Genomic DNA, 26,533 nt, shown 5'->3' on the forward strand with positions numbered 1-26,533 from the left:
CCTCTAAACCCCCGGTGGCGCAAGATCCTCCGTGGGCGATGTTTACGCAAGTGCTGGCGTCGATCGCGGACCAGCTTGCGGTCCCGACTCCGGCCCCTTCTAGAGCGTTGCCCCAGCCTACCATTCCCCAGGTGTGACGCGTCTGGTGCAGTCTCCTCCCGGGTCTCAGACTGTGGGTCCTTATGCGGGTTTGCCTGTATTTGTGCAATCTCCCATGGTGCCGCAGCAGTCGATGGTGCCGTTTCAGGGGTATCCTCAAACGGTACCCCCTCCCTGGGTGGATGTCCTTTCCAGCTCTGTTCAGAGCCTGGCGGCTTCGTCATCGGCCTTTCAATCTATGTTGCACAGTGATTTGCCCCCACGGGCGTCCAAGCGACCCGTTCCGGCTTCACTGGCGGCTCAGTTCACGGACACGGACGTGTCTTCGGATGACGGGGAGATCCATGAAGACTCTGACTCGAATGCCGGGGCCCAGGAGGTGGAGGCTAAGTCCTCCATTAATGTGCCGGCATTGGTTAGGGCGGTGCGGGCCATCCTTCATATTGAGGAGGATGTGCCGGCTCCCAGGTCAAAGTACCCTAACTTTAAAAAGGCCAAGGTAACTTCGACGGTTTTTCCTCTGTCTGACCAGTTAACGGATCATATGGCAGGGGCCTGGCAGTTGCCCAGCAAGAGATTCCAACTGCAGAAACGGTTGGCTTCAAACTATCCGTTTCCTGAGGCTTATTGCAGGAAGTGGGAAACTCCGCCTGCGGTGGATTCCCACGTTACCCGCTTAATTAAAAGCGCTACGCTGCCTTTGCCGTCGATCTCCTCCCTGAAAGATCCCACGGACAGGAAAGTTGAGACTTGTTTAAAGTCTATCTACTCTCTCTCGGGGGCAGTGGCCCGTCCGTCCATGGCCATCTCTTGGGTGGCTAAAGCCATCGAGAGCTGGGCCAACGCTTTGGAGGATATCTTTCCGGAAGATGCTCCGGAGATCCAGAGAGCGTTGCTAGGACAAATGGGGGATGCGGCTTCCTACATTGGGGAAGCTTCGTTAGATGCGAGCCTGCTGACCTCTCGGGTGTCGGCTGCAGCTGTGTCGGCGCGTCGGTCCTTGTGGCTGAGGTCTTGGAGAGCTGACGCAGACTCCAAAAAGGGCCTGGAGGCCTTACCTTTTAATGGGGAGTTGCTTTTTGGTCCAGACTTGGACAAAATAGTGGATACTCTGGCTAAGTCTATGTCAGCCTTCCTCCCTTCAGCTTCTGCACCTACCAAGGTACGGAGCTCTGCCTTTCGGTCCTTTCGGGTTCAGGGCAAGACAAAAGGTCAGTCCTTCACGAGGCAGTCGGCGACCAAGGCCGCTTTTAAACCCAAGAAGCAGGCCTGGAGTGCCAGGCGCCCTTCTTCCAAGCAGGAGGATAAACCTTCTGCCTGATGGGACGGGCCTCCCTCTGGGGGACCCCAGAGTGGGAGGCCGACTTCTTCTATTTGCCCAGTGCTGGCACAATACCACCACGGATGCCTGGGTTCGAGAAGTGGTCTCCCAGGGGTGCGCCCTGTCTTTTCGGCACAGACCGCCCCACCAGTTTTTCTGCACGAGTCCTTCTCAGGATACGACCAAGACTTTACAGATTCAGGAAGCTATAGAGTCCTTGCTGAAAGCAGGGGTCATTGTTCCCGTTCCTCAATTGCAACGAGGGACGGGGTACTATTCTTCTCTGTTTCTGGTGCAGAAACCCAATGGTTCTCATCGCCCTATCCTCAACTTGAAGTCTCTGAACAAATTCCTCAGAGTTCCCAAGTTCAGGATGGAAACGTTACGTTCCATCATTCTGGCGATGGAACCGGGGGATTACATGGTGTCCCTGGATATCCAGGACGCCTACCTCCATGTTCCGATAGCACCTTCGCACCAGCGGTATTTGAGATTCGCTATCCTTCAACATCATTTTCAGTTCCGGGCGCTACCCTTTGGCCTCTCCACGGCACCGAGGGTGTTCACGAAGATTATGGCAGTCATGGCCGCACATCTTCGGAACCAGAATGTACGGCTGCTGCCGTATCTGGACGACCTCCTGTTGCTGGCGAGCTCCCCGGAGGTACTGCTTCAACATCTCCACCTGACGATCGCTTGCCTGCAAGCGCACGGGTGACTGATAAATTGGAAAAAGTCCTCCCTGATTCCATCACAGCGGATGGTTCATTTGGGAGCCCTGCTGGATTCTCGTCGGCAACGGATGTTCCTGACTCCGGAGAAGGTCTCCTCCCTGCAACTGTGGATACACAGTTTCCTGAGCAGTTGCCGCCTGTCGGTCCATTCGTCTATGAGAGTTCTGGGGTCCATGGTGTCGACATTCGACATGGTGGAAGTTGCCCAGTTCCATTCCCGGGACCTGCAGGGGCTGATTCTATCGGAATGGAACGGGTTACCTCACCGGATGTGCTCTCAGATGCTGGTGTTGTCTCCGGAGGTTCGGCAGTCTTTGGCTTGGTGGCTTCAGACAGCACATCTGGTCGAGGGGCGCCCCTTTTGGATCCCGGACTGGGTCCTGCTCACGACGGATGCCAGTCTCCGGGGTTGGGGGGCAGTGACCGGCTCATTATCGCTTCAGGGTCGTTGGTCCGCGGAAGAAGCACTTCTCCCCATCAACATCCTGGAGCTGCGGGCAGTATACAGGGCCCTGCAGTCGTCCGGCCCCGCTCTTCACGGAAGGGCGGTTCAGGTGCAGTCCGACAACGCCACCACAGTGGCGTACATCAACCACCAAGGAGGAACTCGCAGTCGGGCAGGGATGTCGGAGGTGTCTCGTATTCTTGCTTGGGCGGAGTGTCACATTCCAGCGATCTCGGCGGTCTTCATTCCCGGAGTCCTCAATTGGGAGGCGGACTTCCTCAGCCGTCACGATGTGCATCCCGGGGAATGGTCGCTTCACCCAGAGGTGTTTCAGCTACTCGTGGACAGGTGGGGGCTGTCGGAGCTGGACTTGATGGCCTCCCGTCACAATCACAAGTTGCCCATTTACGGGTCAAGGACAAGAGACGCAGGCGCCTGTCTGGTAGACGCGCTGTCGGTGAAATGGACGTTTCACCTGGCGTATCTGTTTCCTCCGATATCCCTGCTTCCTCTGGTTCTGCGGAAATTCAAGCAGGATGGCGGCACGCTCGTGCTGGTAGCTCCGGCGTGGCCAAGACGTCCTTGGTACTCCGATCTGAGGTGCCTCTCCATCGACGCTCCGTACCTTCTTCCTCAGCGTCAGGACCTATTGTCTCAAGGGCCCTGCCTTTACCCGGTTCTGGGTCGGCTGTCTTTGACGGCGTGGCTCTTGAGACAGCCGTCTTAAGGTCTCGTGGTTTCTCCAGTTCGGTCATTGGTACCATTCTTAGGGCACGCAAGCCTGCTTCCGCACAGATTTACCATAGGGTGTGACACACTTACTTTCGGTGGTGTGAATCCAGAAGCTATGATTCTCAGGTGTTCCGGGTTTCCAGAATCTTGGAGTTCCTTCAATCAGGTTTGGACCTCGGCTTACACCTTGCCTCTCTGAAGGTTCATGTGTCTGCTTTGTCCGTGTGGTTTCAATGACGGATTGCTACACTGCCAGATGTTCACACCTTTTTCCAGGGTGTTCTCAGGATCCAGCCTCCCTTTGTGCCTTCGGTGGCTCCTTGGGACTTGGCGGTGGTACTACGGGTCTTGCAGGGTCCTCCTTTTGAGCCGCTTGAGTCGGTGGAACTCAAGTGGCTGACGTTTAAGACCGTTTTTCTCCTGGCAATTGCTTCTGCCAGGAGGGTGTCAGAATTGGGGGCGCTTTCCTGTCGCCCTCCTTTTCTGATTTTTCACCAGGACAGAGCGGTGCTCCGCACTCGTCCTGAGTTTTTGCACGAAGTGGTCTCAAAGTTCCACATTAATCAGGAACTTGTTGTGCCAGCTTTTCAGTCACCTGATCTTTCAGCTGGTGAGGCTTCCTTAGATGTAGTACGGGCACTTAGAATCTATGTAGACCGGACTGCTTCGGTTAGGAAGTCGGATTCATTGTTTGTCCTCTTCGGTTTTCACAAGAGGGGTTGGCCTGCCAACAAACAAACGTTAGCCCGTTGGCTTCGTTCCGTTATTTGTGAGGCTTATGCACAGGAGGGTTTACCTGTGCCAGCCTCTGTTAAGGCTCATTCTACTCGTTCTGTGGGTCCCTCTTGGGCTGCTAGACTGTTCAGCTGTGTAAGGCGGCCACTTGGTCTTCAATTCAAACGTTTTTGAGGTTCTATGCGTTTGACACCTTCGCCTCTCAGGATGCATCCTTCGGGCGCCGGGTGCTCCTTTCAGAACAGGAGCGTCCCCGCCCTTAGTTGAACTGCTTTGGGACATCCCCAAGGTCAACCCTGTGGACCCCCTATGGACCCTGAAGTAGAAAACAAGAGATATGGTAAGAACTTACCTTTGTTATCTCTGTTTTTACGAAGTCCATAGGGTCCACAGGGCGCCCGCCCTGACGCACCTGGCTTCATATGGACTATGTGACTGGTCACCGGTTTTCCGTCTCCCATTTCTGTGAGTATGGTTTCTTGTGTGTTCCAGTGTTCCTTCTCTCTGTTTAGTCTCCTCCTCCGGCCTTAGCTGCTTACCAACTGAGGTGACTGTGGTCGGGGGCGGGGTATAGAGGAGGACGGACCCAAGTGCATCCTGGGAGCAGCAAAGCTTTAACTGCGTGGTGCCCGTTGATCCAGATCCAGATCCAGCTATTCCCCAAGGTCAACCCTGTGGACCCTATGGACTTCGTAGAAACAGAAAAGTTCTTACCATATCTCTTGTTTTGTTCTTTAGGGTCCATAGGACTCCACAGGGAGACAATGAGGTGTAGGTGGTACTTGGAGGACCGGACAGCAAAAAAAAAAAAATTCTATCCCAAGATGCTCCGGTCCTTCCTCCTATAACACCGCCCACGGCCTGAAGGCAACTCAGTTTCGTTGGTGTCCGGCAGGAGCTGGATCACCGTTATACAGTGGGGCTGCTTTTAAGCAGCCTAAGCTTTATTTTATAATTTATTTGTATTTTTTACTACAGAGCAAGCAGTGATGGACAGTCTTTTGGATGTCTGCACTGCTGCTCCGTCACCCGTCCGTGGCACCGTGACTCCAGCCCTCGGCTAAGTCCTCTTGGGGGGGGGGGGGGTTGGTGGTACCGGGGGGATCTAGCTAGCAGGGCTCCTCGGACCCAGACTGCAGCCAGGACCCAAGGGGACAGGTAAGAGGTAAGGTGACACTTGTGGGGACCCACGTCTATGCACAGTCTTAATTCTGGTCTCAGGAGACAGAACGGAGGCGCGGATGCGGTTTGTCCGGGACTCCACTAGACCACCAGGACATAACCTATACTGGCGCAGGGGACGGCTAAGGCCAGGGACCCGGTGGTTGATGTCAGCATAGTGGAGAAGGTCCTCTCCCTGCGGCCTCTCCCCCACCTCAGGGCATCATTCCACTGCCGTGTGGCCGCCCCTGAGCTGCTCCTCCCTCACCCTCCGCCACCCTCAAAGACTCAAGGCAGCCATTTTCTGCAACAGCCTCAGGTCTCTGGGAAAGCTGGGTCCGGTCTCCTTGTATACCTCTCCCAGGAGCCAGGTTATACAGACCTATTTCCTACCAGCCACTGCGGTCTGAAATTAGTGCCCACTGCAGTTATATTGTATGGTCTGCATTGTATGTGACTTGTGCTAGCGCTGCTGTCTATTTTTCTCAACTGTCAGCTTATACCTTTCCCTTGCTTTCATTATAACCCTGGAATATTGAGGTATAGGGCATTCACTGTACCTCACATCTACCTGTATTTGTAAGGGCTGTCACATACTGTAGATCTATGTTGCGACACTACACTGTGCCATATTTAATATATAGCTGGGTTGCTCACTGCACTGTGTCAGATTGTGTGCTACAATTATCCTTGCAGCTATGTCTAGCAAAGGCAAGAATAACAAGCAGCCTGCTCCTCCCACTCTGGTTTCTTGTAAGCTGGCTTAGCTTCAGAGGATGTCATTCAAGATGGTCTATGTGCATCTTGTTATACAGCATCTGGTCCATCAGCCCCTCCATCCTCTCCTCAGGACCCCCCCCCGGGCTTCTTTTTCACATGTGTTGGCAAAAATTGCGGACCACCTTGTGGTCCGTAGCTCCCCCTATGGGATGGCCACAGCAGGTACTGCCTGCAAACCCTTTGCCTCCCCCATGGGTAGATGTACTTTCTACCTCAGTGCAGAATCTAGCAGCTACCTCTACAGCCTTTCAACAACTGTTGCAAAAGGAGAGACCCTTACCTAGTACACCTACTAAGTGTGCTGTGTTATCTTCCCAGTCCACCCAGCTATCAGATTCTGATTTATCATCTGGGGAAGCAGAAGACGTGGATCTCTCTAAAGGGGCCTATCCATTAACAGATGTTTTTCTGAGCGATGAAAGACAAAAGATAGCCCTTGAAAATTCCGGTGGCTGTGCTGAACGTTATCTGTCATGTACATGACCAATTTGGGCAAACGATGAACGATATCGCATAACATCATTCAGGGAGTGGATTTTTTTTTCTCTGCAGCGCTCTGTAGCTGCTGCTAATATCTTTCATCGGTTACCGCGTATAAACTGCCAGATATTTCTAATATCTGGCAGCGATATGCAATAATTGAGCACATGTTGGAGAGATAAAAGATTCAATTTATCGGCCGCGGGAGTGCGCATCTGTCATCGTTCAGGACCTATCCATAGCAGATAAATTGAACGCTATATCGTTCTATAGTTCAATTTATCTGCTAATGGATAGGCCCCTTAACGCTGACTCCACCTCGGGAGAGGAGGAGCCCCCCACTAAACTGAATATACCTGCACTTGTGAGAGCTGTACTATTCTTCAAATAGAAGTGGTAGAACCCACTCGTAAGGCAAAAGAGCCACTCTTTAAGCAACAGAAGGTAGTTTTAACATAGTTTCCTCACTGATCAGCTATCTGATCTAATGAGTGAAGCATGGAACATGCCAAATTATATGTTTCAGCTGCCTAAACACTTTATTTCTTTTTATCTTCTTCCAGCTGCTGACTGCACTAAATGGGAAGTTCCCTCTGCAGTGGATTCCCACATGACACGTCTGGTTAAGAACGCTACCTTACCTGTCCATACAGCAACCTCCTTAAAGGAGTCTACGGATAGAAGGATGGAAGCTTGCCTGAAGTCTATATACTCTCTCACAGGATCTATTACTCGTCTTGCCAGGGCTACGGCCTGGGTGGCAAAAACCATTGAGAGTCGGGCAGAGGCTCTAGAAGATATATTTTTCTCTGATGCCTCGGGGAACAGCTGTCCTACATCTCTCTCATTAGGGATGTAGCCTTCTATTTAGGAGAAGCGGCTTTGGATACTGGTCCCCTAGCTTCCAAGGTATCTGCTACTTCTGTGGTAGCCCGCCGTATTGTTTGGCTTCGCTCATGGAAGGCAGACTCGGACTCTAAAAAGGCTTTTGGAGTCTCTGCCTTACTCTGGACAAGATTGTGACTACCTTGGCAGTTTCTAAGATGGCGTTCTTGCCCTCTGCATCTACTACGAAACTTCGGATTTCGTCCTTTCGGTCTTTTCGTCCTCAGGGGAAAGCTAAAGGTCAGCCCTTTCCACGGCAGTCTGCATTCACATAGGCCTCCAAGCCTAGGACCAAACAGGCCTGGGCTACTAGACATCCTCCTGCCAAATCTGAGGACAAGCCTTCAGCCTGACAGGGTGGGCCTCTCCCTCGGGGCCCCCAGGGTGGGAGGCCGACTTCTTCAGTTCGCCCATTCTGGCATCAGACCACAACAGACGCCTGGGTACATGAAGTGGTTTCTCATGTACAGTCAGGTGCATAAATATTGGGACATTGACAGAATTTTCATATTTTGGCCTCTATTCACCACCACAATGGTTTTGAAATTAAACAAACAAGATGTGCTTTAACTGCAGACTTTCAGATTTAATTTGAGGGTAATTACATCCAAATCAGGTGAACGGTGTTGGAATTACAACGGTTTCTATATGTGCCTCCCACTTTTTAAGGGGCCAAAAGTAATGGGACAAACTAAACAATCCTAAATCTAACTTTCACTTTTTAATACTTTGTTGCAAATCCTTTGCAGACAATTACAGCCTGAAGTCTGGAACGCATAGACATCACCAGACACTGGGTTTCATCCCTGGTGATGCTCTGCCAGGCCTCTACTGCAAATGTCTTCAGTTCCTGCTTGTTCTTGGAGCATTTTCCCTTCAGTTTTGTCTTCATCAAGTGAAATGCATGCTCAATCGAATTCAGGTCAGGGGTTTGACTTGACCATTGCATAACATTCCACTTTTTAGCCTTAAAAAACTCTTTGGTTGCTTTTAGAGTATGCTTCGGGGTCATTGTCCATCTGCACTGTGAAGCGCCGTCCAATGAGTTCTGAAGCATTTGACTGAATATGAGCATATAATATTGCCCGAAACACTTCAGAATTCATTCTGCTTTTGTCAGCAGTCACATCATCAATAAATACAAGGGAACCAGTTCCATTGGCAGCCATACTGATGAGGTGGTATGTTTTGGATCATGAGCAGTTCCTTTCCTTCTCCATACTCTTCTCTTCCCATCACTCTGGTACAAGTTGATCTTTCTCTCATCTGTCCATAGGATGTTGTTCCAGAACTGTAATGGCATTTTTAGTTGTTGTTTGGCAAACTCTAATCTGATCTTCCTGTTTTGAGGCTCACCAATGGTTTACATCTTGTGGTGAACACTCTATATTCACTCTTGTGAAGTCTTCTCTTGATTGTTGAATTTGACACATATACACCTACCTCCTGTAGAGTGTTCTTGATTTGGCCAACTGTTGTGACAGGATTTTTCTTCACAGGGGAAATAATTCTTCTGTCATCCACCACAGTTGTTTTCCGTGGTCTTCCGGGTCTTTTGGTGTTGCTGAGATCTCCGGTGCGTTCTTTCTTTTTAAGAATGTTCCAAACAGTCGATTTGGCCACACTTAATATTTTTGCTATCTCTCTGATGGGTTTGTTTTGATTTTTCAGCCTAATGATGGCTTGCTTCACTGATAGTGCCAGCTCTTTGGATCTCATATTGAGAGTCGACAGCAACTGATTCCAAATGCAAATGTCACACCTAGAATCAACTCCAGACCTTTTACCTAATTACCCTCAAATTAAATCTGAAAGTCTGCAGTTAAAGCACATCTTGTTTGTTTCATTTCAAAGCCATTGTGGTGGTGAATAGAGGCCAAAATATGAAAATTCTGTCAATGTCCCAATATTTATGCACCTGACTGTATATGCCCTCTCATTATTAAGGCCGCCCCCCCAGCAGTTGATTTGCTCAGCATCTCCATCGGACCCAAGCAAAGCCCTGCTTCTCCAGAAGGCCATTCAGTCCTTGCTGTTCTCTGGTGTAATAATTCTGGTCCCCTCATCACAGCGAGGGACGAGTTATTATTCTACCCTTTTTCTTGGTTTAGAAGCCCAACGGGTCTCATCTGCCTTTCCTCAACCTCAGGTCTCTGAGCACGTTTATCAGGGTGCCCAGGTTTTGTATGGAAACCCTCTGCTCTATTGTACTGGCTATGGAGCATAGGGACTTTACGGTGTCTCTGGACATTCAGGACGCTTTCCTACATTTACCTATAGCGCCCTCTCATCAGCAGTATCTCCGGTTTGCTGTACTACAGCAACATTACCAATTTCAAGCACTGCCTTTTGGGCTTTCTACAGCTCCTAGGGTCTTTACCAAGATCATGGCAGTTATGGCGGCCTATGTTCGTCGTCAGGGGATCAGACTGCTCCCGTACTTGGACGAGCTCTTGCTTTTAGCAAGCTCGCCAGAGACTCTTCACCACCATCTACAAGTAACCATTGCCTTTCTACCAACGCACGGTTGGCTGATCAATTGGAAAAGTCTTCCCTGACCCCTTTTCAAAGAATGGTACATCTGGGAGCCTTTCTGGACTCACAGGCACAGAGAATTTTTCTGACAGCAGACAAAATCTCTGCACTACAGCACCGAGTGCACAGGTTACTCCACAGTTGCGGAGTGTCACTTCACTCTGCAATGCAGCCCTTGGGATCCATGGTGTCCACCTTCAACATGGTGGGGTTCGCTCAGTTCCACTCCAGGCCCCTACAACACCTGATCCTCTCCAAGCGGAATGGGCTGCCCCATCTGCTCAGATACCAGACGATGGGCCTCTCTCTGGAGGTTTGCCTGTCCCTATCCTGGTGGCTACAGACATCTCACTTAAGCAAGGGTCATCCCTTTTGGATCTTGGACTTGGCACTCCTCACCACGGATGCAAGCGTCTACTGGTGGGGTGCAGTGACCAGCCAGCGCTCCTTCCAGGGATGCTGGACTCCAGCCGAGGCGATCTTACCAATCAAGGTCCTGGAACTCTGAGCCATCTAGCAAGCCCTCACTCTGGCTCAGGATATTCTTCAGGGCAGGCCAGTACAAGTACAGTCCGACAATGCCACGGCAGTGGCCTCCCTCAATCACCGAGGAGGCACTCGAAGTTGGTCAGCGATGGCAGAAGTGTCTCGCATTCTCACATGGGCCGAACGCCATCTCCACATTGTTCATCCTGGGGATTCTCAATTGGGCAGCGTATTTCCTCAGCCGTCATGACGTGCATGCAGGGGAGATCTCTCTACATCCAGAAGTTCTTCAGCTCCTGGTGGACTAATGGAGTCTACCGGATGTGGACCTCTTGGCCTCACGACACAACCACAAGCTTCCAGTGTACGGAGCCAGGACAAGGGACCCCGATGCAGCCTTCGTGGACACCATATCTGTGAGGTGGACCTTCCATTTGGTGTACCTCTTTCCTCCAGTTTCCCTTCTTCCTCGGGTTCTTCGGTTCAAGCAACAAGGGGGCATGGTCCTGTTGGTACCTCCGGCTTGGTCCAGGCACCATTGGTACTCCGACCTTCAAAGTCTCTCCATAGACGCTCCTCTCCGACTTCCTCTGTGACCAGACCTGTTGTCTCAGGGTCCCTGTCTACATCCGGACCTGGCCCGTCTGTCTTTAACGGCTTGGCTCTTGAGACATCCCTCCTAAGGTCTAAAGGGTTTTCTAGCTTTGTGGTCCAGACCATGCTCAGAACGCGTAAATCGGCCTCTGCCGGGATTTATCACCGGTTGTGGCATCCACATTTCCAGTGGTGTTCTACTAGAAACTATGACCCTCAGGTTTTTAGGGTTTCTCGAATCCTTGCCTTTCTTCAGGCTGCATTGGATCTCTGACTCTGCTTCGCTTCTCTGAAATTGCACGTCTCTGCTCTGTCCATCTGGTTCCAGTGCAGAATTGCTCCTCTCCCGGATGTTCACACCTTCCTGCAGGGTGCTCTCTGTATGCAACCTCCCTTTGGCCCTCTTGTGGCTCCGTGGGATTTGGCAGTGGCTCTCCACGCACTTCAGGAACCTCCATTTGAACCCCTGGATTCAGTAGACGTCAAATGGCTCACTGCAAAGACTTTTTCTTCTTTCTATAGCATCTGTCTGTAGGGTATCTGATTTAGGGGTGCTCTCCTGTTGTTCACCATTTCTCATATTTAATCTGGACAGGGCTGTTCTTTGAACGCGCTCTGGCTTCTTTCCCAAGGTGGTCTCTCGTTTCCAACTTAATGAGGAAATTGTGGTTTCGGCCTTTCAATCACCAGACCCCTCAGCAGGTGAGGCCTCTTTGGATGTGGTCCATGCTCCGAAATTGTACGTGGACCGTACTAGTTCCATCAGGATATCGGACTCCCTCTGTCCTATATGGATTCCTCAATACGGGATGGCCAGCTAACAAACAGACTCTGGCCACATGGCTTCGCATGACTGGCCTTCCTGTGCAGGCTACAGTATCTGCTCATTCTGCTAGCTATGTGGCTCCCTCGTGGGCAGTCCGCCTTGGCACGTCTGCTGAACAACTATGCAAGGTGGCCACGTGGTCTTCTGTCCACACCTTTCTTAGGTTCTATGCCTTTGATACATTTTCCTCTCTGGATACTTCCTTCGGGCGCCGGGTTCGCCTCTCTGGAGCGTTCCTGCCCTTTAACAACTGCTTTGGGACATCCCCATTTTCTCTCTGTAGAGCCCTATGCACCCTGAAAAAGAAAAGGAGATTTATGGTAAAACTTAACCTTGTTAACTCTTTCTTCAAAGTCCATAGGTTCCACAGGGCACCCACCCTGACGCACCTGACTTCTATGGGTTTATTCTCTTGGTCACTTGTTTCTCTGTGTGAGAGTGTGATTCCTCAGTGTACCAGTTTTCCTTCTCTCCTATCCTGCTCCTGCCTTGGGCTTGTTAACTAAACTGAGTTACCCTCAGCCTGTGGGAGGCATATAGGGGGAAGGACCGGAGCATCCTGGGATAGAAAAAAGCTTTGCATTTGGTGTCCGGTCCTCCAGGTCCCACCTACACCCCATTGTCTCCCTGTGGACCCTATGTACTTTGAAGAAAAAGAGTTAACTAAGGTAAGTTTTACCATAACTGTCCTTATTTTTAAATGGATTACCCACCCTCCACACCTGTGTGTTGTGGGATCACCTGAGGAAAATGGGCCTCCATGAAGGAGAAACATATGTTGCAGAACTTGCCGCATGGAAACAGCATGTCGGTCTGGCCCATAATGAAACTTGCTGCAAATGTCATGGTTTGGTTACTTATTACCATATCAGACTGAAGCGGCGCCATGGGAGGGATGTGTCTAATTTGATGTCCTGATGCAGATATGTTAAGCAAACCAAAGAGGCGAACAAAAGAGCACATAATGAAGACCTTCCTGAGGATTGTCATGTAGGCACGGAGCACTGTGCCGTTCCCACACCGTTAATAAATAAAAGGCACATTTAAGCTGGCTACACACTAAACGATGTGTACCCAGTGGCGGGGCCCGGAGCAGGTACCGGCATCGGTAAGTGCATACACACGTGCCGATGCCGGCAACGGCGGGGTGGGGGGAGTTGGGCCATGCTGCATTCAGCAGCAAGGCATCGCTAACGATATCCCCAGATTGTGCTGCAAGTACAGATGAATGGGGATATCGCTAACGACCCGCGGGAGCGTGCAACTTTAACTATCTCGTGCGTACATACTAGACGATTAAACCAAAATGTCGTAACGATGTGTCATTATCTGCAGTATCGTTTAAAAAAATCGTCTAGTGTGTACGCACCTTTAGTTGAGAGTTCTGGCATTATGTTGGCATCAGAAATGCCATGACATTGTACACCTATGCATATATCCACAGACTGTTCACAATAGTATGTTTTACACCATTCTGTTTCCTTATAAGGATAAAGTGAACGATGCTAAAGAGATGTTCAGAGCCATCCAGGAGAAGCTGGAGGAGATCAGTCGGGAGGCCGAGGCACTGAAGCCGCAGTGTATTACTCTAAAAAATGAGGTACAGCAGAGAAAGAGGGCCTGCAACGAGTCAGAGGTATGTTTTATAGGTTACCTCTTTTTTCTCATATGTTTGCTTTGTTTTGTATCTGTAGAAAAGGACTATTTCCACACCTCAAGGGCAACCTCGTCATGTAACCTCTATGTCAGGCCTTGCCAACCTGTGGCTCTCCAGATGGTGTGAAGTCCCCAGCATGCTTTACCAGCTGATCGGTGGAAGGGGTATGTTGGGACTTGTAGCTTCACAACAGCTGGAGAGCCACAGGTTGGCCAGGCCTGCTCTATGTGATCTGTGTCTTGCGTGCGCAATACATTTGGCGATAAAAGCTCTCATTGCATCAATATTCTTGGAGTTTGGCTACTGCACTCAAATTAGTCGACAACAGGATTACTTTATTGGGTGATCCCTGAGAAGGAGGTTTGGGGTATTAGAAGGTGTGAAAAATATACAGACGGCAGACTGAGATGGGGCTGCCGAGAAGGATGAAAACACAAAAACAGTGTGTGCGAGAATTGCCCCATCTTGCAGCTGTCTTATTTCTGCACCGATTAAGCGGCTGTATCTAGGTACGATCTCTTCACTCCCCCTCCCGTACAGAGATTACCATTTCAGTGATCTCTCTGTGGTCTGTGGATTATTTGCTATGGAAGCTGCCAGTGTGCGCTTTCTCTCGCATGTTCCCCTCTGTATTGTTCTTACTAGTTGGTAATTGAACATTGATCTGATTATTCTTTTGTATTCTGCAGTTACAATTGCATTTTGTATCTGCACTTGGAATACCCTCTTTGGGCAAGAACTAGAAATGCAACAAGATGCATTAGTAACTTTATCTCCTCAACTACTGGTTTGGACTGGAGGGAGCAGACCAATGTCTTCTGCCAGCCATGCTGCGGTCGCAGTTTGCGTTAGACCCTCAGTGTTATTTATCAGGGATACCCAACGTTCTTTTTGAAAATCCCCTTGAACATTTTTCTTTCATTGACTCCCGGAACCGCTGAGCACAAGTGTGCATTACATATATGATGATTTAGTCTAGTACCTGCATATGCCCATATGATAGGGAACCTCAGGGGTTCTTCCACTTGGTATTCCTGGTAGCACAATGTCCTGTTCCAAAAAGACCACCAGCAGTTTAATTGGTAGGTGGCGTGGTTGCAAAGCGTGGCCTAGGGAGTGTGCCACAGTTACAGAGGCTGCAGAAGGGTGACTTGATAAAGTGTGTTTGGCCAAAGTGTACAGTGCATCCGGAAAGTATTCACAGCGTTTAACTTTTTCCACATAACAAAATGTGGAAAAAGTGAAGCGTTGTGAATACTTTCCGGATGCACCGTAGTTCCAGTTTTCATTTATGGCTTCAATAACAGTCTTCAAGTACTTGATAAAAAATATTCACTGCTTCCAAAGACATTCGGAGAGATGTATGAAACCTTCTAATGAGGACAAGCAGAGGCATTGACCAGAGCTAAACAATCGGTTTCAAGCTATCCTTATCTAGTAGTGTGGCACTCCAGCTGCTGTGGAACTACACACCACAGCATGCCCTGCCACAGTTTTAGCATGCCCTAATAGCACAACTGACTTGGCATGCTGGGATGTGTAGTTCCTTAGCAGCTAGGGTGCCCACAGGTTGCCTATCCTGATCTAGTACATTGTATAAAATGGTAGGAAGAATCTGGTTGCTATGGGTAACACCATCACTTGTCTTTAAAAAGTGTGAACATTTCCCCCAATGTCTGATAAGGTACTGCAGGGGCAAACAGCTTGCTTTGACATTTTTTAATTTATAAATATTCAATCGGTCAGTCAGACTTGGACAGTTAGGTTTGGTCTATTAGTTTTGTTTTATACAGAAAGCATTCTCACACCGCAGTCTTTATGTGCTAACATGGGATCCTCGTATCAAATACTTCGTGTTTAACACCTTTGTTTCTGGGAGGCCTGTTTTTTCACATATACAGGCCCCCATACATCTGCCACTGATTGCTGCAATTCCCCGATCACCTGGGTTGGGGCATCTGGAGATCCAACATGTTGGGTTTCCCTGATTTGGCAGAATATGATCGAGATCTGGACACACTTTAACCAATTCCCCGACGAATCGCTGATCATCAATGCTCGCCGATCGACAGGTTGCAACCGGTAGATTGGATCGACAACGGGGAATTGCCGTGCCGATGTATGCCCGCATAAGACTTGACTACAAATAGACAAGCAGGTGTTTGCGGAGCTCAGCAAACACAACTATATCTTAACATTCGAATGCTCATTGTGGCTACAAGGTGTTCTCTGTCCATTTTTCTCAGAAGTGGCTTATTATGGACATGCAGATGATCGAAAATGTGTGCGCTTCCTATTTTTTAGGCTAGTCATGCACCCCATATAAAGTTATACCTACAATACAATATAATGTAATTGTGGTTCTGTTAGAACTATGTAATACTAGCTGATATACCCAGTTTCAACTCATCTCACCCCTGCAGTAACACATTAATCCTTCACCTCCTATAATAATGCATCACTCCTATAGTAAAACATTACCCTCCCTCACCTCTGTAGTAACACAATTATCCTTGCTCACCTCTGTACTAACACTTCTGCCTCCCTTGCCAGTGTTGTAACACATTCAACATTCCCCTCCTTCACCTGTGTAGAAATACAATCCCTCCCTCACACCTGTAGTAACTTATTCTGCTCCCTCACCTCTGGAGTAACACATTCCCCTCACCTCTAGTAACACATTATTTCCGCTCACACCTGTAGTAACACATTCCCCTCCCTTGCACGATTTGTAACACATTCCCTTCCCTCATCCCGTAATAACACATTTGACATTCCCCACCCTTACCTGTGTAGCAACATATTCCCATCCCATACCTGTGTAGTAACACATTCCCCTCCCTCACCTCTACAGTAACACATTCCCCTCTCACGCTATTTTAAAATATTTTCCTCTCTAACCTCTATAGAAACACATTCCCCTCCCTCACATCTATAGTAACACATTCCCTACCCGCACTATTCAAATAGGGGAGCCTTACCAACTGCCAGTGATGTTTGGCAGCACTTGGGATGACAGCTGGTGTTTGAATATGACCTGTGCTGCAGTCAGGCTGAGACAGTCAGGCAGGATATTGCACAGGGGGCGGAAACATTTTAGACCTTTTCACCCCCTTAGAAGTCGAATTTAGAAAAATCCACGCTTAGTGGGTGCCTACATCAATGAAGGAATATACTCCCCAATTTTCATGTTTCCTAGGTCCAGGGATTTGGGCTGGGCGTTGATGAATCAGTCAGGACATTTGATTTCATATATATAACCGTTTCAAGTATTGTATTATTGATGCAATTATGTATAAAGGGTCTGATTCTGCATTTGGGAGCAAAGCCAAAATAATGATTTAACTTTGTATTGGAACAAATCACATTGCACTGCAAGTCTGCAGATAATGTTGTTTGTTTTTGCATGCAGGGTAAATACTGGCCGCTTTTGCATGTAGCCCACAAATTCTGGACAGCCTTATTATTACACTGCAATTTACATTTCAGTTTGTGCATACCCCTCCCACATCTAAATCTCTCTGCATATTGTACATCTGCCCACCTGCAGTGCAGCATGGTTTTGTCCAGGTGCTCGTTTTTTTTTTGCTTTGCTCCCAACTCTGAATCAGTTCCAAAATGTAAATCGCTATTTAAACGTTCTGACGTCATTGATTATAATTGGTGATTTATTATGTAATTACTTAAGAGTTCCTAATAAAATGTGCGTCTCTTACATCATAATATAACACCCCTTATTAGATAGTTTCAAAATTGGTGAGATGTATAACTTAGTGTTCTTCCTTCATATGGTCACAGAAATTCTGAGTTTTTATTCCCTAACTTTCAGTAAGTGGGTACACTATGCCATACATTATAGCGTTACTCCACCTGACTGTATTACCTGCTTCATAGCTGACATGTCATTGCTTTCTCCAGGTCATCTATAACCGGCACAGGATGGAACTAAAGCGCCTGGAAAGAGACGCGCAGCAGCTCCACATGCGTATCCAAGAGTTACAGAACAGGTTTGTGTTACGTTACTCGTGTTTCTCCCTTAGCAGTAAGAGGCATAGATGGTGGGCGAGTCTCGCCCCCTTGGAGCCATGGCACTGGAGAGGAAAAAAGCCTACTTCTCATTTCCCTTACATTGCCTGTTACCCTCTTCTTCACCCTTTTATTATTTAGTTATTTTTCCCTACATAAAAAGTGGGAACTGTACTGTAGGCCCTAGTTTCTTTTTACTTTTTTTTCTTTTATTCAAAAACATAGGAGGTCGCCACGCCTTCCACGCCCCAAACAGCTGCAGCATGTGGCTTGTGGGCAATGCGTGCGATCTCACAGAACTAGAGATCAACACATCCTCAGTGCCTAGATCCCACCATCGGAGATGCAGGGAAACCTTCAGGTCACTTGTACTTTCCGGTCTCCCTTTGGGAAGGGACCACCTCAGCTGTGTTTCCTGTGGTACCACTAGTTAATGGTTTTTAGATTTAGGTTAAGAAATAAGGTGACGCTTCATGGAGTATTTAAATTAACATGTTAACGTGCTCCAGCCATCAACACGTAGTGATGGCAGTTTTTTCATGGCAATACATATCCATTTCACTAGGAGTCACTGAACTGAGAGGCACAAAATTAGTCTGAATAACCTAAATATTGTGTTGCCAAACTTTTATCATTGGCTCTTTGTATAATTCAGAGGAATATTTTATCAACTATTTTGTAAATGTTAAAAACTTTAACTTTAGAGAACGTTTTCAGAATTGTCACAATATTACTACTTTGGCTTATTGTAACTGCTAATAACCGAAATTTAATTATCTTTTCATTTTTAGTGCTGACAATAATTCTGAAGGTGAGAAGATGGAGAGGCTGAGGGAAATAGAGCAGCTAAAAGACCAAATGAAAGAACTTCATGATCAAGAAATTACAACTACTGAGCAGATCAACCAGTTCCAGCAGGCGATATATCGGAATAAGGAAGAACGTAACAAGCTTGTGTATGTTCCTTCTCTCCCATGCTAATAATTTGCCTATGTAAGGGGACCATTGCTGTAACGTGTATCATTTTGTGAGACTGTGCTCCTCACAGTGTATTTTTCTTCTTCAGGGTCCATAGGGCTCCACAGGGAGACAATGAGGTGTACAGCCATGACAAAAAGTTGTGAGAATGGCACAAGTATTGGTTTTTACAAAGTTTGCTGCTTCAGTGTTTTTAAACCTTTTTGTCAGATGTTACTATGGTATACTGAAGTAAAATTACAAGAATTTCATAAGTGTCAAAGGCTTTTATTGACAATTACATTTAGTTTATGCAAAGAGTCAATATTTGCAGTGTTGACCATTCTTTTCCAAGACCTCTGCAATTTGCCCTGGCATGCTGTCACTCAACTTCTGGGCCACATACTGACTGATGGCCACCCATTCTTTCCTAATCAATGCTTGGAGTTTGTCAGAATTTGTGGGTTTTTGTTTGTCCACCCGCCTCTTGAGGATTGACCACAAGTTTCTACTTCAGCGTCCATAGGGGGTCCACAGGGTTGACCTTGGGGTATAGCTGGATCTGGATCCACGGGCACCACACAGTTAAAGCTTTGCTGCTCCCAGGATGCACTTGGGTCCGTCCTCCTCCTATACCCCGCCCCCGAGCACAGCACCTCTATATTAGTTTTAGTTGGTGCCCGGCCGGAGTCGGGTCACCCTGGGCAGTGGGGCTGCATAAGCAGCCCCTAAGCTTTATTTTTAAATGAAGATTTTATTTCTTTATTTTTACTATCTTCAGAGCGGCAGCATCAGACTGTCCATCTGGACATCCACGCTGCCGCTCCAACAGCCCCGCTGATGCTGCAACGCCAGTACTGATCTAGGGATCGCAGAGGGACCCCGGAGTCAGTACTAGCATGGCTCCGGGACCTCTCACTGACTGCTGCCGGATTCTACGGGGCCAGGTAAGCCGCGTGCAGCGCATCGCGCTGTGCACGGGGGAAAAGAATGCAGTCTCCCCCGTGCTAGTAGCGGCGGCAGGCTCCCCCTCTTCAGGAATACCCCGCGTGACTGCTGGACCACCAGGGAATAATTGCTGGAAGGGACCAGCGTCCTTGGGGTTAATCACTAGCCAGGGGAGGCAGCCTTCCCTGGTTTAGCGGCTCCTCCCCTCAGCCCAGCGCGCCTTCTCTCATGCGTGCTGGCGTCGCTGGGCTGTTATCTCTCGGCCACTCCTCCTCAGAGCTCTCCGGCGGCCATCTTCTCAGTGGCAGCTACGCATAACTCCCAGGCGGTATCAAGTGGACCGGTCCCCCTGCGTACCTCTCCCCTGCAAAGAACAGTGTTCGCAGTGCTATAGCCCTCCCAGACACTGAATCTGGGAGGTTGGTTGTAGCGAATGGTGCAGTGAGTATATCTTCTCTGCATGGTATGTGACTTTTGCTAGTGCTGCTGTCTGTGCTTATTTATTCTTACTGTCAGCTTATACCTATCCCTTTCCTTCTACGGCCCGCAGGTGGGGGAGGGGGCGTTCTTTCTGTGTACCTCACTTATATAGATCTACGTATTTGTGAGGTCCGTCACATACAGTGGTGTGCTACACAGTACCATATTGTGGGCTGTTTGTGTTGCATACGTGGGAGTGCGTGGGTGTTACACGCCTCACCTCTTTTCGGTGATACACTTTTGCAAAAGTTTTTGTCTCATGTCTGATGAGGAGAATGAGCGCTCCGTGGCTCCTGTGTTGTTTTCCTGCCGGCGCTGTTCGGCAGGGGTTGATGGGGTGGATTTGTCTCAGGACGGTCTGTGCGGGCGGTGCCAGCTGGTACCTGGTCCCTCTAAACCCCCGGTGGCACAGGATCCTCCTTGGGCGATGTTTGCTGGCGTCGATCGCGGACCGGCTTGCGGTCCCGACTGTGGTCCCTTCTAGGGCGTTGCCCCGGCCTACCATCCCCCGTTCCCCGGGTGTTACACATCTGTTGCAGTCTCCTCCCGGGTCTCAGACTGTGGGTCCTTATGCGGGATTGCCTGTATACGTGCAGTCTCCTCCCGGGTCTCAGACTGTGGGTCCTTATGCGGGATTGCCTGTATACGTGCAGTCTCCCACGGTGATGCAGCAGTCAATGGTACCCTTTCAGGGGTATCCTCAGACGGTACCCCCTCCCTGGTTAGGGCGGTGCGGGCCATCCTTCATATAGAGGAGGATGCGCCGGCTCCCAGGTCTAAGTACCCTAATTTTAAAAAGGCCAAGGTAGCTTCGACTGTTTTTCCCCTGTCCGACCAGTTGACGGATCGTATGGCGAGGGCCTGGCAGTTGCCCAGCAAGAGATTCCAACCGCAGAAACTGTTGGCTTCTAACTATCCTTTTCCTGAGGCTCATTGCAGGAAATGGGAAACTCCGCCTGCGGTGGATTCCCATGTCACCCGCTTAATTAAAAGCGATACGTTGCCTTTACCGTCTATCTCCTCCCTGAAGGATCCCACGGACAGGAAAGTGGAGACTTGTTTAAAGTCTATCTACTCTCTCTCTGGGGCTGTGGCCCGTCCGTCCATGGCCATCTCTTGGGTGGCTAAGGCCATCGAGAGCTGGGCCAACGCTTTGGAGGATACCTTTCCGGATGATGCTCCGGATATCCAGAGAGCGTTGATAGGACAAATGAGGGATGCGGCTTCCTACATTGGGGAAGCATCGTTGGATGCAAGCCTGCTGACCTCTAGGGTGTCGGCTGCAGCTGCGGTCTTGGAGAGCTGACGCAGACTCCAAAAAGGGCCCTTACCTTTTAATGGAGAGTTGCTTTTTGGTCCAGACTTGGACAAAATAGTGGATACTCTGGCTAAGTCTAAATCAGCCTTCCTCCCTTCGGCTTCTGCACCTACCAAAGTACGGAGCTCTGCCTTTCGGTCCTTTCGGGTTCAGGGCAAGGCCAAAGGTCATTCCTTCCCGAGGCAGTCGGCGACCAAGGCCGCTTCTAAGCCCAAGAATCAGGCCTCGAGTGCCAGGCGCCCTTCTTCCAAGCAGGAAGATAAACCTTCTGCCTGATGGGACGGGCCTCCCTCTGGGGGACCCCAGAGAGGGAGGCCGACTTCTTCAATTTGCCCAGTGCTGGCACAATACCACCACGGATGCCTGGGTTCGAGAAGTGGTCTCCCAAGGGTACGCCCTGTCTTTTCCCAAATTCAGGATGGAAACGTTACGTTCCATCATTCTGGCGATGGAACCTGGGGATTACATGGTGTCCCTGGATATCCAGGACGCCTACCTCCATGTTCCTATAGCACCTTCGCACCAGCGGTATCTGAGATTCGCTATCCTTCAGCATCATTATCAGTTCCGGGCGCTACCCTTTGGCCTCTCCACGGCACCGAGGGTATTCACAAAGGTTATGGCAGTCATGGCCGCACATCTTCGGAACCAGAATGTACGGCTGCTGCCGTATCTGGACGACCTCCTGTTGCTGGCGAGCTCCCCGGAGGTACTGCTTCAACATCTCCACCTGACGATCGCTTGCCTGCAAGCGCATGGGTGGTTGATAAATTGGATTAAGTCCTCCCTGATTCCATCACAGCGGATGGTTCATTTGGGAGCCCTGCTGGATTCTCGTCAGCAAAGGATCTTCCTGACTCCGGAGAAGGTCTCCTCCCTACAGCTGTGGATACACAGTTGCCTGAGCAGTTGCCGCCTGTCGGTCCATTCGGCTATGAGAGTTCTGGGGTCCATGGTGTCGACATTCGACATGGTGGAATTTGCCCAGTTCCATTCCCTGCCCCTGCAGGGGCTGATTCTATCGGAATGGAACGGGTTACCTCACCGGATCCGCTTTCAGATGATGCTGTTGTCCCCGGAGGTTCGGCAGTCTTTGGCTTGGTGGCTTCAGACAGCTCATCTGGTCGAGGGGCGCCCCTTTTGGATCCCGGACTGGGTCCTGCTCACGACGAATGCCAGTCTCCGGGGTTGAGGGGCAGTGACCGGCTCATTGTCGCTTCAGGGTCGTTGGTCTGCGGAAGAAGCACTTCTCCCCATCAACATCCTGGAACTGCGGGCAGTATACAGGGCCCTGCAGTCGTCCGGCCGCGCTCTTCACGGAAGGGCGGTTCAGGTGCAGTCCGACAACGCCACCACGGTGGCATATATCAACCACCAAGGAGGAACTCGCAGTCGGGCAGCGATGTCGGAGGTGTCTCGCATCCTTGCTTGGGCGGAGTGCCACATTCCAGCAATCTCGGCGGTCTTCATCTCCTGAGTCCTCAATTGGGAGGTTGTTTCAGCTGCTCGTGGACAGATGGGGGCTGCCGGAGCTGGACTTGATGGCCTCCCATCACAATCACAAGTTGCCCGTTTACGGGTCAAGGACAAGAGACGCAGGCGCATGTCTGGTGGACGCGCTGTCGGTGAAATGGACGTTTCACCTGGCGTATCTGTTTCCTCCGATATCCCTACTTCCTCGGGCCCTGCGGAAATTCAAGCAGGACGGCGGCACGCTCGTGCTGGTGGCTCCGGCGTGGCCCGGACGTCCTTGGTACTCCGATCTGAGGTGCCTCTCCATCGACTCTCCGTACCTTCTTCCTCAGCGTCAGGACCTATTGTCTCAAGGGCCCTGCCTTTACCCGGATCTGGGTCGGCTGTCTTTGACGGCGTGGCTCTTGAGACAGTCGTCTTGAGGTCTCAGGGCTTCTCCAGTTCGGTTATTGGTACCATGCTCAGGGCACGCAAGCCTGCTTCCGCACGGATTTACCACAGGGTGTGGCACACTTACTTTCAGTGGTGTGAGTCCAGAAGCTATGATCCTCAGGTGTTCCGAGTTTCTAGATTCTTGGAATTTCTTCAATCAGGTTTGGACCTCGGCTTACGCCTTGCCTCTCTGAAGGTTCATGTGTCCGCTTTGTCCGTGTGGTTCCAGCGACGGATTGCTACACTGCCGGATGTTCACACCTTTTTCCAGGGTGTTCTCAGGATCCAGCCTCCCTTCGTGCCTCCTGTGGCTCCTTGGGACTTAGCGGACCCGGGTCCTGCAGGGTCCTCCTTTTGAGCCTCTTGAGTCAGTGGAACTCAAGTGGCTGACGTTTCAGACTGTTTTTCTCCTGGCGATTGCTTCTGCCAGGAGGGTGTCAGAATTGGGGGCGCTTTCCTGTCATCCTCCTTTTCTGATTTTTCACCAGGACAGAGCGGTGCTCCACACTCGTCCTGACTTTTTCCCTAAAGTGGTCTCAAAGTTCCACATCAATCAGGAACTTGTTGTGCCAGCTTTCCAGTCACCTGATCTTTCAGCTGGTGAGGCTTCCTTAGATGTAGTCCGGGCGCTTAGAATCTATGTGGACCGGACTGCTTCGGTTAGGAAGTCGGATTCATTGTTTGTCCTCTTTGGTTTTCACAAGAGGGGTTGGCCTGCCAACAAACAAACGTTAGCCCGTTGGCTTTGTTCCGTTATTTGTGAGGCTTATGCACAGGAGGGTTTACCTGTGCCAGCCTCTGTTAAGGCTCATTCCACTCGTGCTGTGGGTCCCTCTTGGGCTGCTAGACGTGGCGCCTCTGCTGTTCAGCTGTGTAAGGCGGCCACTTGGTCTTCAATTCAGACGTTTTTAAAGTTTTATGCATTTGACATTTTCGCCTCTCGGGATGCATCCTTTGGGCGCCGGGTTCTCCTTTCAGCACAGGAGCGTCCTCGCCCTTAGTTGAACTGCTTTGGGACATCCCCAAGGTCAACCCTGTGGACCCCCTATGGACCCTGAAGTAGAAAACAAGAGATATGGTAAGAACTTACCTTTGTTATCTCTGTTTCTACGAAGTCCATAGGGTCCACAGGGCGCCCGCCCTGACGCACCTGGCTTCATATGGGCTGTGTGGCTGTTCACCGGTTTTCCGTCTCCCATTTCTGTGAGTATGGTTTCTTGTGTGTTCCAGTCTTCCTTCTCTCTGTTTAGTCTCCTCCTCCGGCCTTGGCTGCTTACCAACTGAGGTGCTGTGGCTCGGGGGCGGGGTATAGAAGAGGACGGACCCAATGCATCCTGGGAGCAGCAAAGCTTTAACTGCGTGGTGCTCGTGGATCCAGATCCAGCTTTACCACAAGGTCAACCCTGTGGACCCTATGGACTTCGTAGAAACAGAGATAACAAAGGTAAGTTCTTACCATATCTCTTGTTTTTTAATGGGATTAAGGTTTCTGGAGTTTCCTGGCCATGGACCCAAAATTTTGATGTTTTGTTCCCCGAGTCACTTAGTTATCACTTCTGCCTTATGGCAAGGTGCTCCATCATGCTGGAAAAGACATTGATCGTCACCAAACTGTTCTTGGATGGTGGGAGAAGTTGCTCTTGGAGAATGTTTTGGTACCATTCTTTATTCATGGATGTGTTCTTGTGAGTGATCCAACTGCCTTGGCTGAGAAGCAACCCCACACATGAACGGTCTCAGGATGCTTTACTGTTGGCATGACACAGGACTGATGTCCTGCGTCACCTCACCTTTCCTTCTGCGGACAAGCTTTTTTCCAGATGCCCCAAACAATCTGAGAGAGTATTCATCAGAGAAAGTATCAGAGAAAATAACTTTACACCAGTCCTCAGCAGTCCAATCCCTGTACCTTTTGCAGAATATTAGTCTGTCCCTGATGTTTTTCCTTGAGATAAGTGGTTTCTTTGCTGCCCTTCTTGACACCAGGCCATCCTCCAAAAGTCTTCGCCTCACTGTGCGGGAAGATGCACTCACACCTGCCTGCTGCAATTTCTGAGCAAGCTCTGCACTGGTGGTGCCCCGATCCCGCAGCTGAATCAACTTTAGGAGACGGTCCTGGCGCTTGCTGGACCTTTTTTGGTGCCCTGAAGCCTTTCTCACAACTATTGAACCTCTCTCGTTGAAGTTCTTGATTATTCAATAAATGGTTGATTTAGGTGCAATCTTATTAGCAGCAATATCCTTGCCTGTGAAGCCCTTTTTGTGCAAAGCAATGATGACTGCACGTGTTTCCTTGCAGGTAACCATGGTTAACAGAGAAAGAACAATGACTTCAAGCTCCACCCTCCTCTTAAAGCTTACAGTCTATTATTCTAACTCAGTCAGCATGACAGAGTGATTTCCAGCCTTGTCCACTTTAACCTGTGTTAACAGGAGAGTCACTGACATGATGTCAGCTGGTCCTTTTGTGGCAGGGCTGAAATGCAGTGGAAATGTTGTTTTAGGAATTAAGTTCATTGTCATGGCAAAGAGGGACTTTGTAATTAATTGGTGTAGGGGAAGAACTGGAGCATCCTGGGATTGAAAAGCTTTGCTCTCGGTGTCCAGTACTCCAAGTCCCACCTACTCCCCAATATCTGCCTGTGGACCCTATGGACTTCGAAGTAAGAGAGTTAACAAGGGTAAGTTTTACCATAACTCTCCTTTTATGCAGTGACTTCTTCTCCCAACCTCTGTTTCCTCATTGTGCAATTTTGGCAACCATTTGTCTTTTAGATCTTTGTCTATATATGAGGGACTATGATCCATCTCCTATGTTTTATTTGTGGACGTGGGAGTCATGGTACATAGGCTCAAGCCCAGGGAAGGATTGGGATTTTAAAGTGGCCCTTGAAAAATTTCTGAAAGTGGCCCTATGTAGGCCAGCTCACAGTGGAGTTTGGGGACTTTTTCGCGTCCAAAAAAGGGTGTGTGACCCTGTGAGAAGTGGCATGTTCTCATGTGAAATGCCTTCCCGCCCGCCCCTCCCCCTGTTTTTGTCGCACCTGGGGCATGCCAGGTGTGTCCTCAGTTCCTCTCTCCAGTGAAAATACACCCTCTGCATGCGCACAATATCTATTCACCTTTTGCTCTGTTCAGCTGTGATTTGGCCTCTGAACCTGACCCCCCCCACCGCAGGGGGAGTTCTGCCTCACAAGACAAGGACGATCTCTTCTTGCGTTTTAAGAGATTCTCTGTGGGCCACTCTGTTTGCTAGGACAGTCGCCGGCACGGTCCCTGTCATGCCAGTGTGTCACTACTTGGAGTGCTGGTTCTAGACCACGTAGAGCCCAAGGTGAATGTCCCATTTGCGCTTGTGTGTAGTATACACAAATATACCTTATTGTGGTTTTTCTGCAACGAGGAACCTTTGAAGAAATTGATTCTCCC

At 49.6% G+C, this 26,533-nt stretch overlaps 1 protein-coding gene across 1 annotated transcript in view; it reads left to right on the forward strand.

Annotated features, from left to right (window-relative positions):
- The window catches only part of SMC6 (structural maintenance of chromosomes 6), a 166,428-nt gene that overhangs the window by 54,688 nt on the left and 85,207 nt on the right, over positions 1–26,533 (forward strand). The window contains exons 11-13 of the mRNA XM_088468145.1: positions 13,303–13,449; positions 17,389–17,477; positions 18,288–18,452. Coding sequence (XP_088324271.1) covers positions 13,303–13,449; positions 17,389–17,477; positions 18,288–18,452 — 401 coding nt within the window. The remainder of the gene's footprint in view (positions 1–13,302; positions 13,450–17,388; positions 17,478–18,287; positions 18,453–26,533) is intronic.

Source organism: Taudactylus pleione, unplaced genomic scaffold (assembly GCF_031769625.1).
Source record: "Taudactylus pleione unplaced genomic scaffold, aTauple2 ptg000081l, whole genome shotgun sequence".
Taxonomy (NCBI): Eukaryota; Metazoa; Chordata; class Amphibia; order Anura; family Myobatrachidae; genus Taudactylus; species Taudactylus pleione.